This window comes from Elephantulus edwardii, unplaced genomic scaffold, assembly GCF_000299155.1.
Source record: "Elephantulus edwardii isolate Elephantulus edwardi_28Jun2011 unplaced genomic scaffold, EleEdw1.0 scaffold00011, whole genome shotgun sequence".
Taxonomy (NCBI): Eukaryota; Metazoa; Chordata; class Mammalia; order Macroscelidea; family Macroscelididae; genus Elephantulus; species Elephantulus edwardii.
The window spans coordinates 449,585-461,718 of record NW_006399761.1 but is presented as its reverse complement, the minus strand read 5'-3'; the positions used below and the strand labels follow the sequence as shown (position 1 = coordinate 461,718).

Below are 12,134 nucleotides of genomic sequence, written 5' to 3'. Positions count from 1 at the left end.
ATCAGGAAGCTCCACCAAACACTGTCCACCTTGGGTAATCATTATCACATATGACACATCAGTGTCACAGTGTTTATCATCACAGCAACCAAGATTTACCTCTGGTACAGCAAATGGACAGTCCAGTGCTGTACCACATAGAAGAATGCTTGACAAAAAAACAATTTAAACCAGGCCTGAGGGCTGCAGATTAAAATCACACCCATGTTTATTGCAGCTTTGTTCATAATAGCAAGAAGTTGGAAACAACCTAAGTGCCCATCATCAAATGAATGGCTAGAGAAGCTGTGATATATTCACACAATGGAACACTACGCTGCATTGAAAAACAAGGAACTTATGCAATATTATTCAAAATGGGTGACTGTGGAAGACATTATGCTGAGTGAAATATCTCAGTCACAAAAGGACAAACGCTGCATAGTACCACTGTTGTAGAATGGGAATGACATCAGGGTTGGGGTGAGACTGAGAAAAATTTGATAAATTATGTAGACTGCATTGAAACAGATGAGGGAGAGAACAGTTTAAAAGCAGTATTGGGTATTATGGTCATGACAAGAGACCAGAATGAAGGTTGCAGAGTGGAGTGTACTCGGGGTGGGGGGATTGTGTACCAATGAAGGCATTTTTCTTTTACTTTTAAAAGAGAAGAGCGAACTGGTGGGGTGTGGGGTGGGCAAGGAAAAGAGTGCAACAATGAATGAATGGAAATCCAAAATCTCTGTAAATGTTCATTAAAACTAATAAAATTATATATATATATGACAGGAAGGAGGGAGGAGACCAAAGTGGATGTCAAAAGAGACCCTGAAACTTGCTCCTCAACACAGAGCAGCTATAGCTAGAGGCAGAAATGAGGAAATCAGAGCTGAACAGAAAATCCCAAAGGGCAGCTTGAGAAGATAAAGCAAAGCATTAGAACGAAATACATGAAAAGCTGGGGTTAGAAAACTAGAAAGGGAAGGACTTACTCGGGATTTCTTAGGCTGAAAGAACTGGAGAAACGTTCAAGCCTTGAGTTGCAATACTGACGGATTCTGTGAGTAAAATACCGACTGCTGCTGGACACATCACAGGAAGATGCAACGAATTCACGAAGTCACTCCACCGGAAAGAACTGAGGACACGGGGCCACTTCAGGAGGGAGCGTACGATCACGCACAAGCAACAGCAAGCCACGAGGTACGTGTAAGCCGAGGCCTGGTGGGATCTGTGCGGCTTCAGGATTAATCTCCTGGCAGCATGTGAGATGGATTGGGCTGGGGGGACACAGCAGGCATTGGGACAGACTAAGAGGTGACAGAAACCCTAAAGGAAAGGATTCCAGAGCACTGCCACTAGGACAATGGCTGCACGGAGTGAGAGAAGGCAGGGGTAGCAGATGCGTGGGAACAGACGAGGTGAAGCCTCATGTGTGTGTGGGTGTTGGCACCACCTGTCCTGCCCTGACTGTCAGGACAAGGCATCAGGAGCCTCAGTGCCAGTGAGCAGGGCAAATGAGACGAGGGAGAGTCTGGAGGTAAAGCCGGGCTGGAATTGGCTGGTAATGCCTTGGTGAGAACAGGCCGCGGGCTGGGCTGGGCTGGGCATGCTGTGCTGTGAGAGGGAGACGGACGTGGTGGAGGACGTGGTGGAGTAGGTGTGGAGGGTGCGGGGGCGGAAAGTAACTGAGGTGTCAAGCTAGAGAGATCTGACCGTGGTGGTAATGCTATTAATAGAAAGACAGAAGTCAGAGCGAGACGCTGTCTTGAGGGGCAACAGCATGGTTGGAAACAGAAGGAGGCGTAGTCCACAGGTCACGGACTGGACACGGGATTGTAAATGTGCCACGCCAGAGGCAGCAGGGAGGACACAGAATTGGGGATGCTTAAAGAAGGGCTGTGGATCCCCAAAACAAGGACCAGGAAGGATAAGACTGCAACTCAGTCTAATTTTGTAAAAGGTATATAAATTTTTTTGTTTAAAATGAATAAGCAGATGCTTGTGAACAATGCTTCTTACTTTAACACTCTACCTTTCAGGAGCTTTGCTGCTGCTTGGAGAAGATGCTGTCATATGAAGAACAAGGAAAAAAAAGAACCATTTAAACTTGGCCTTTATCTTTTCTAGGAAAGGAGATGTTGGACACTGTTAAGTCAGAACCAATTCATAGCTTCAGTGGGTTTGCAGAGGCAGTAAATGGCACAGTTAGGAGATTCCCCATCTTTCTTCCGAGAGGCAGCTTGTGGATCTGAACCATGTGCCTTTGGGATGGCAGTCCAACTCCTCACCACTAAACCACCCGAGCTCCCTGGTAGAGAAGAATGGTATTTAATATGGATGACACCTAAATGAGAGAAAGCAGGGACATGAGTTGGGTGGGAGGCTGGTAAGTGTGGCTAGTCAACTCTAAGGAAGTTCAAGTTCAATGGACTACAGAAACATGAGAAGGGTGGGGTCTAAATCAGAGACCTTAGTATCTTTGGATTCTTATCTTGTCACATCTAGAGCACAGAACTTTGCAAAGAAGTGGAAAACCATGCTCTTTCAAGCCAACAGAATGAGATTCAAATTCTGACTCACCTAGTTTTAATAGCTGTGTGACTTCTGGTAAGTCACTTGACCTCTTTGGGCCTCTGCCTTCCCTTTCTGTAAAATGGGGACAATCACCCCTCTCGCACACTGTCCTTGTCAGGCTTAAAGGAGAGAAAATCTGAAAAGCACTTGGGTTAGTGAGTAGCACTTGGTGCTCAATGAAAGTGTCCGCTTTTTTACAGGAGTTTCCAGAGGAGAGAAGTGGTTAAGGAGAAGCCCAAGGACAGCGCCAGACACCAGCACTCAGCAAAGAATGGTTGAAAAGAGTCAAATACAGATTTTCAAACTCCAAGTTCAGAGGTGGAGAGACTGATCTAGGTTATATAACTCAGGAGGAAGGGAAAACTCTGTCCTTGTCTGTTCTTGTTTTAAAGGCTCCGGACAGCCTCACTGCATGGCCCATGACAGCTCCTGGAACTGCCCCTCTGCTTATTTATCTACTGTTGTAAATAACTGTGAGTTGAACAGGCTGGGGACACGGTTTCCTCTCCAGATTGTGTTTCTGGCTCACAGTCCCAGCAACAGACTGAAGTTCTGAAGATTGCTGCTGTGGAGAAAGCTACACGCCTGAGTGGTGTCTTCAAAAGCCAGGCAGGTATGTGAAGCATTACAGGAATGCACTGAAGGCCCCGTAGGCAGGCGATTCCTGATTCCTCCGGTGATGTGTCATTTTCAAGATCCCCAGAGGCTGTGTGAGCTGCTGGCCATCAACAGTCAAGACCGCTGCTGGTGTCTCTGCTCTGCAAAGATAGGAGCCCATTGGCTGTTCTCCAGATAGCACACAGGAACTCGGTGGGTGGACCCCAAAGGGAGTGCGGGCTCCACACAGGAAAAAGAAGTCGGCTTCTGATAGGGAGAGAACCCTGCGCAGCCTCTCCGTCAGGAGGCCACTGGGCTGAGCCTTCATTCTTAGTGCACGCCGCTCTTGGGCACGCACGTCATGATGTGTGCTGTCGTAGTTTGCTTTCTTGTTGTAGTGTTAGCTCATACTTGGATTCTTTCATTTTTATCCATTTATGGAAATGGCATCCACCTAGCTGAATTAAAACCCCAAGACTCTGTTTGATGTTTTCTCTTCATCGCTCCTTACACACAACCTTTCATGGCGTTCTGAGGAGTCTGTCTCTAAAGCGTTTTTCCAGCTGACTGCTTTTCTCCTCTTCATTTCCAGCACCTCGTCCGAGCCACTGCTGCTTGCCTGAGTGCTGCCCTGCCCTCCTACCGGCCCTCCTTGCTTTCGTTCTTGCTTCTAACAAGTCCTGCCAGCTTGGTTAGTAACGTTGCAGTTTGCTAACTGAAACATCATTGGTTCGAATCCATGATTCCAGCCACATCCTTCAGGAGATGTGGATGAGAAGTCTCCTCCTGCAAAGTTTTCCATTTTGGAAACCCAATTAATGGTTGAAAATGAGTTAGACTTGATCAGACGGCAGTGTGTTTATGTGGTTCTATTATTGATTCTGCCAGTCCATCTACCTTTCAGTGCAGGTTGTTGTTGTTAGGTGCCTCCGAGCGGAGTCCGACTCATAGTGACCCTGTGGACAGTTGCCCTGAACCCTGCCCTTTGATTTTCTGGGAGCGGTTACCAAGAATGTTATATTATAATCTAAATTATATTTATAGAGTTGTTGCTGCTATTGAGTGCCACTGAGGTGGAACTGACCCTTAGATGACTCTCTAGTGAGTGTTCCGAGGCCCTGAATCCCAAGGGATCAGACTGCCCCTCCTCCCACAGAGCAGTGGATGGATTTGAGCTGCCTATTTTTGGGGATTGCAGTGCAGTTTCTCACCGCCAGGCCTCCGGGCGCCCTTCAATATACATATGGTGTCCATCTATCCCTCTCCAGGGAGGTGTACAGACACATGTTGCCGCTGATTGTGGTGCACGGTGCCCGTGTGTGACAGCAGAACTGGGCCCCACAGGGCTTCCAAGAGCTAAGCTTTTTGGAAGTGGCCCACCAAGCTCCCTTTCAGTATCTATATATGATGTCTGTCTATCGAGAGTTGCATGCACACTCACATTGCTGTTGATTCTGGCACATGGTGCCATGTCTGACGGCAGAACTGAGTGCCATGGGCTTGCAAATCGCTAAGCTTTTTAGAAGGGAACCACCTGGCCTTTCTTCCAATGTCCCTCAAGGCGGCTTGAACACCTACCTTTGCAGTTAGCAGCTGAGGAAGTGAGCTGCTTGCAGTGACCAGAAATCTATAGAGATGTCTGTGCACTCACGTCTGCCTCTGTGTCCCCCGTGAATGTCTAGCATCTAGTGCGAGCTCTGACACAGGCCAGGAGCTCTGCATTTAAAGGAACCATAATGCCCAGCACTAAATATAGGCACATGTGCACAATTCTCTTTGGCCATTTAAATGTTCAGCTTACAAAAGAAAGAATTGTCAAATTTCATGTTATATATAACTCAAGAGGAACTGTCTGTAGCACGAAACCACCACTACCTCCACCACCAGGCAAGTCAGCCTTGCTTTAAATTCCAGAGTATTTCCAGTGGCTTTCCCCTCTCCCCTTGAGGACTGGGGCAGTTTGGGATTGGCAGGGTTAGTGAGCGACTGTTCTGCGTTGGGACATTGACACCCGTCTGTCCCTCACTGAGGGGACAGGCCACTCACCAACAAGCTGTGACACAGTGCATGGAAGTGCTGCTGATTTGTCTCCAGCTCGTCCCAGTCCAGCTGCCAGCAGCTCGTGGGTCTGAGGATGAAGGGGAGCCCGTACATCAGCGACTCACAGACCCCACTGAACTTGAGAGCCCTGGGAAGAGACAGGGGGGAGGACCTTTAGTGACCCCTGAGCCCAGGCCTGAACGCACGAGTCAGCCTGACTGAGACAGTGCTGACTAAGTCTTCTGAGCAGACTTTAGTTTGTGAGGACCCCACGTATGTCAGAGGAGGATGGCACCTCGAAGGGTCCTCACGGCTGTGACCTTTGGGAAGCAGACTGCCAGGGGCCTTGGCTTGAGTCTGAACTGCCGGACCTTTCAGTCAGTGGCCCAGCAGTGTACACTCCCAGGAGCTCTTTAAGTTGGTCTGTGAACCACTCAGTTTTGTACAGCCAGCACCTAGCATGGTGACTGGTGCACGGTGGCTTTTTAAAATGTGTTCAGGAATTCAGCACACACCACGAGGGCTCAAGACCAAGAAAGAGTTCCCTCGTCTCGATCTACTCCTTACAGAACCTCTCTGAGGAGTCTCCCACAGTGCTCTGCTGCAGCACTCACACTACACAGTTATACAGGGGCCGCCTGCCTCTCAGTCCTGGTCCCTCGGGGGGCGGTGCTGACACTACACAGTCATACAGGGGCCATCTGCCTCCCCGTCCTGGTCCCTCGGGGGGCGGTGCTGACAGAGGGGGCACTAAGAAGATCCTTGAGAGCATCTACAGCCACAGAGTGTGGGCAGTTTACCTGAGGAGCCGTGTACTGACCACCGGGATACAAACTAGGAAGCAGCAAAACTGGCCTTTGCTACTGCTGCTAACTCTACCGTAGAGCTCTGTCCTAGTCTCAGCTGCCCTGGAAGCAGGGGTTTCAGTGCTGAGGGAAACGAGAACTGTATGGGCTAGAGTCTATGTCTGGCTTACTCCTTGAAGGCTGGACCTCTGTCCTGCCTCCTCAACACAGGGCGTGTTCAGGAACAATCAGTGAATATGAACTAGAAAACGTTTCTACAGGAAACACAGAAGTCTACACACATGGAAACGTGGAGCGTGCTCTCAGAGGACACGATCCAGCATTGTGAAAAGGGCAGTATCATCAAAGGCAATCTACAAATACACTGCAATCCTGAGCCAGGTACTGTCATAACCCTTCACAGAGATGGGAAGAAAGACTCCTCAACCTCATACGGGAAGGAAAGAGAGCCTGGCTACGCACACAGATCCTGAGGAAGGAAAGTGAGCAGGAGGCCTCACACCGCCTGCTCCCGAAACCTCCCACACAGCCACGGTCATCAGGCCAGCTCCGTCCCGGCCCAGAGACAGGCACACAGACCACGGAAGGGAACTGAGAATCCATCTGCTTGTGAACAACAGATCTCTAAGAGATAATATCCATCAAGTAAGGGAAGCCAGTTTCTTTGACAAATGGTGCTGGAAAAATTAGTTATCTTTTGCAGAGAATGGAAACAAAACCCTTACCTAATACCATATACAATAACTAACTCAAAATGAATCAAGATCCTTGATGTAAAATCTAAAACTATAAAGCTCATCAAAGAAAAAAAAAAACAACCACGGGGAAATTCAGGACCTTTAATCTACGGCATAAATAAAAGAAAACCTTGCAGTCCAGTCAGAACCTACTCATAGCTGACCCTCCCCGGCTTTCAGAGACCATAAAAAGCACGGGAGAAGACTGCCCGTCCTCCTCCCGAGGGGAAGCTGGTGGATTCCAACTGCCCACCTCTGGGTGGAGACAGCACATCTCTCTACCCTCTAGGCCATCATAGGTCCCCAGGGCATGAACAGATTAACAGATAAACTGACAAGAGAGGACAACTAGGTGACAGGGGTCTCTTAAAAATGAAATCTTCATGTGCATCAGGACTTCTCCACAGCAGTAAAGAGAGAATCTACAGACTGGGGCGGGAGGGCAATCTTCTTTAGCGATGACACACCTGACAAGGGATTCATCTCTTGGGCAGAGGACATGAGAACCACTTTGCCAAAGGAGACATACAGATGGCCAACAGGCACAGGAAGACATGCTCAAGGTCATCAGCTATTAGAGAGAAGCAGATCAGACCCTCCAACCCTAGCAAACCACCAGTGGTCAGTAAGTGAGCAAACGGCAAATGCTGCCAGGGAACGGAGAGACTGGAACTCTCAGCCACTGCCCGTGACAACGTGAAACGGTGCAACCATGATGGAGAACACTTTTCCACTTGCTTACAAAGTTGGGAGCAGAAACCACGTTGCATCTAGCAATCCCAGTACTAGATACATGCTCCAAAGAACTAACAGCTGGGCCAGAAAGGCCCTCCTGACACTCATGTTTATCGCTGCAATATTTACAACAGCAAACAGTTGGAAACAACCCAAATCAATGTCCATCAACAGCCAAATGTCTGAAGAACCGGGAACAGCCACACACTGGAGTATTACGCACCACTGAAAAACGACCAAAGATCTGTGAGATCCACATGAGTGAACCTAGAACAAATGGTGCTGAGCGACATCAGTCAGTCACAAAGGGACAATTATGGTTGAAGACCAGCACTATAAAAAGCCAAGGAGAGGTTTCCACCTGGAGAGGCCAACAGGGATGAAAAGGGAGAAAAAAGGAATCAACAGACCAGTGAAGGGGGAGAGGGAGGCTCACTCAATGAGGGTTTGAGTGGGCATTGTTGTGAATGAATCACGTTATCACCTGTAAGCAGCATTATAAAACCATGCCCATGAACTACAGAATGAAAATGAGATGAGTTGTAAACTTTCAAAGGAAAGAAAAAAAAATATTGCACTAAAGTACTTTTTCAAAACAACAGTAATGTCAGAACTTTTTCCTGATGTTCCTCTTGTCTTTGCTGTGGAATCCCAGTCCCTGGGGGACTCACCAAGGCATACCTCCCCTCTCCTCAGTTGGCCTCCCTTTTCCACATGCACACATGTGAGGAGTTCCTGCTCTGGAGGTGACCCTTGCCAGCCTGCCTGACACTCTGCCTTCCGTCCCCGGGCTAGCTAGGCAGGGGGCTGGGGAGGTTCTCTGGCCCGTACTTGATCACCCGGAGCCTGTAAGGCGCAGATGACGCCTGGGAAGCCGTCTGGTGCTGTGTGTTCAGGTCCTCCATGGGGACCTCTGTTCCCAGGGGGCTGGCGGTGCTGCCGGGAAGCAGGCCTGGGCTGAGGAGTCGCTCCTGGAGATCACATTTCAGACACACTACAACAAGAAGCACATTTGGAGAAGGGTTACAGGTCACGGATTACCCCGGGCTAGGAGGGTGCGAGGCACCATCTGCCTCCCACTCAGTGTCTACCAGGGGGCAGAGCTGGGAGTGGGAAGGGAGAGGCTGACTCGGCAATCTACAGCATCTCTGATACTACGCGGTGTTGTGGTGTGATGTCGAGCCAGAGCTGACCCGTAGCGGCTCCTCCAGGGGGTCGCATCGGAGGAGACTGCCCGTCTTTCTTCCATGTAGCAACTGGTCGACGTGAACCGTGTCTTTGCCAGCTTCTTACCACTAGGCCACCTGAGCACCCTAAGTTGTTGGTGATTCACAGTGACCCTATGAACAGCAGACGTGAACCCCGACCTATCCTGTGCCATCCTCTCACTTGCGGCAGTCACTGTGTCAGTCCACCTGGTAGAGGGCCTTCGTCTCCTTCTCTGACCCTCCACCTTTTCAAGCCTGATGTCTCTCTCCAAGGAACAGCCTGTCCTAGCAACACACCCAAAGGATGTGAGATGAGCTTCATTGTCCTTGCCTCCAACGAGCACTCTGGCTGCACCTTCTCTGAAACACCTCTGTTCTCTCGGCCGTGCCTGGGATTCTCTTCTCCAACACCACAGCTCAGAGGCATCGACGACCCTTCTGTCTTCCTTATTCGCTGTCCAGCTCTCAGCAGCATAGTTAACTCGATTTCTGGGTCCTACATGATTTTTATTTTTAGTGAAAATTTACACGTCATACTGGGGTTTTTTTGTCCAATCCTTCCACTCTGGGTCTGACAGGGCTTTTGTTTCTCTCTTCCAGGGCTGGCTGGACGAGGGCCTCGTACTGGGAGGTCAGGTGTGTGGTCATGAGAGGAGCGTGCAGCCTCCGAGGGAAGGGTCAGCACTACAGCAGCAGAGACCCTTCCTCCTCTGAGGGAGTCAGAGGAGGAAGCCTTCCTTGGCTGCTTCCTTGTGGCTAAGCTTTGGCAAGAGGCCGGGCGGCTGAAGGAAGAGCAGGAAAGCAGAAGTCAGCCGGGAGGTCAGCTGACAGCAGTTCCTCTGCGGCTCTAGCACACAGGGACAATGGGGGAGGGAGGGCCAAGTTTCGGAAGTGGACAATTTTTTCAATTCCTCAAATAAGCCTGCGTTATCATTAGTTTTTCATTTTCTGAGTCTTGGAGTGTCACCAAAGCTGGCTCGGACCAGGTGGTGGCCTGCCCTGGCCCCAGCACACGCGTTCTCAGCCATAGTGTGATATGCTCTCTGGCATCAGGCTTGGGTATCACAAGGTTTTCAACACGATGTAAAGCCAGTTAGAATACTAGCAACGGACTTGCATGAAGGAGAATGCTCAGAATTTATGGGAAGGCTAGAAGGACATCATGCTTGGAAGGGTGGAAGAGGGTGGGCCCGGGAGGGGAAGACCCTGGATGAGATGGACTGACACAGTGACTGTGGCAATGGGGGCAGGTGTGTCAGAGACGGTGAGGCTGGCTACAGACAGGGCAGGGTTTGGCCTTTACTGTGGGTGTTTAAAATCTCAGGTGGGTCACACCCACTCCAAGAGGAGCCATACTATTCCCTCCCTACCTGTTACAGCTGTGCCTGATCGAGTCCAGAGAGGAGCTCCCTAGAAAATATGCTGCGTGGACTTTGGCTCTGAATTCTACCACATGCCTCAAAAACTGGCAGATTTTTAAAAAAAATTACAAATAAACCTTGTGTTTCTGACCCTGGTGCTGAAAGAAGCACAGAGATGCTAGTGAACACCCCGAGCAAATGCACCGAGCAGACAGAGAGCAGAGAGGCCGGGAACAGGAGTTCTGGCTTCTCAGGGATCCTGGTGTTTGGATAGGGAGCTGGTGGCCTACTGTGCTACAATCAAGAAGGCAGGTGGTTCAAATCCAGCAGGTGCTCCACGGGAGAAGGATGAACAATCTCCTCCATGCAATTAACTGCCTCTGAAACCCCCCTGGAGGGTCAGCTATGGGTTGGTTCCAACTTGATGGTACACAACAACAATATTTGGATCCACAATCAACACTCTTGGTACCAGTAGTCAAGAGAGATCAGGAGATATTTTGCTTTGGTTAAGTGTGCTGTCAAGGACTTCTTCAAAATAGTGAAGAGCAATGATGTCAGTTTGAAGATTAAGGTGCGCCTGATTCAGAGCAAGGTCTTCTCAATCACCTGCTATGCATTGGTGAGATGGACAATAAATAAGGAAGACAGAAGAAGAGTTGAAGCCTTTGAGCTGTGGTGTTGGAGAAGAGCACTGCATATCTCATGGATGGCTAAGAGAGCAAACATGTATATCCTGGAGAAGGTGCAGACAGAGTGCTCCGTGGAGGCAAAGTTACTGAAGATTTGTCTCTCATCCTCTGGACATTTATGCAGATGACACGACCTTGCCCAATGAACATGAGGAGAACCTGAAATGCTTGCTGCAGAAGATCTGTGACTACAGCCTTCAATTCAGATAATATTTCAACATCTAGGGGGGAAAAAATGCGCATCTTTGGGCCAACAGTCAACATCATGATAGACTGAAAAAAGGAAAATGTACAACAATAAATGAATGCAAAGTCAACATTTTTATAAACTTTCATTAAAATCACAATAAAAAAACAGCAACCAAAAGATGAGAAACTCTACTATCACGGGCCTCCTCAGAGTACTCAAGAGTAATGATTTCAGTTTCAAGACTAAGGTGCACCTGATCCAAGCCATGGTCTTCTCAACTGCTTGCTGTGCATCTGAAAGTTGGACAATGACTAAGGTTGACAGAAGACTTTGGATTGTGGTGTTGGAGATGAGTATTGAACATTCCAGAGATAACCAAGAGAACAAACAGATCTGTCCTGAAGAAAGTGAAACCACGGTGCTCCTTAGAGGCAAGGATGATGAAACGCTGTCCCATCTATTTGGACATGTTAGGAGGGGTCCTCCGTCCTTGGAGAGGACCATCATGCTGAGAAATGTGGAGAGACAGCATAAAAGAGGAAGACCTACAACAATCAGACGGACATGTTGACTGTAACAAAGGGCTGAGAGTATTGGAGACGGTGAGGATGGCGTTGGACAGGGCAGGGTTCAGAGGGTCGCTAAGAGTCGCAGGCAACCTGACGGCACATCACAGGCCTCCACACAATCCTGGACAGGAGTGGTGGAAAAGGGCGACCTTGTCCAATTCTCCTTTGTAAGTGGAATGTCTTCAATCTCGCCACTGAGACTGATGCTGGCTGTGGTTCTGTATAGATACTTTCCATTGTGGTGAGGAATTTCCATTCTACTCCTATTCTCTTGAGCTATTTTGTCAGGAAAGGGTGTTGAATTTTGTCAGACGCTTTTTGTGCATCACCTGAGATAACCATGTGGCTATTTTCCTCTGTTTCATTGCTTTTTGGCTGTTGTTTCTCCCCCTCCCCCTCTCCTCTGTCCCCATCCTCTTACTCATATCATCTGCGTTCTCTTCTCTCTAGCTTCTTTCTTTCCGTTGTCTCTCTCTTCCTCTATTTTTGCTTTTCTTCATTCGGTCTTTTATCCTGATCCTCCTTCATTCAGTAATCCCCTCAGTTTTGGTTTTTCTGTTTTCCTTTCATGTCCAGGCTTGTTTGTATTTTGAGAGTGTTCTCCGGGTTTTGATTCTGGACTTTTTTTTTCTTTTTTTTT

At 48.8% G+C, this 12,134-nt stretch overlaps 1 protein-coding gene across 1 annotated transcript in view; it reads right to left on the bottom strand.

Moving 5' to 3' along the window:
* M1AP (meiosis 1 associated protein) overlaps positions 1-12,134 on the bottom strand; it is a 93,328-nt gene that overhangs the window by 13,775 nt on the left and 67,419 nt on the right. Inside the window, exons 5-6 of the mRNA XM_006880986.1 lie at positions 8,306-8,468; positions 5,203-5,344 (exon numbers count right to left, since the gene is read on the bottom strand). Of these exons, the coding sequence (XP_006881048.1) occupies positions 5,203-5,344; positions 8,306-8,468 (305 nt within the window). The remainder of the gene's footprint in view (positions 1-5,202; positions 5,345-8,305; positions 8,469-12,134) is intronic.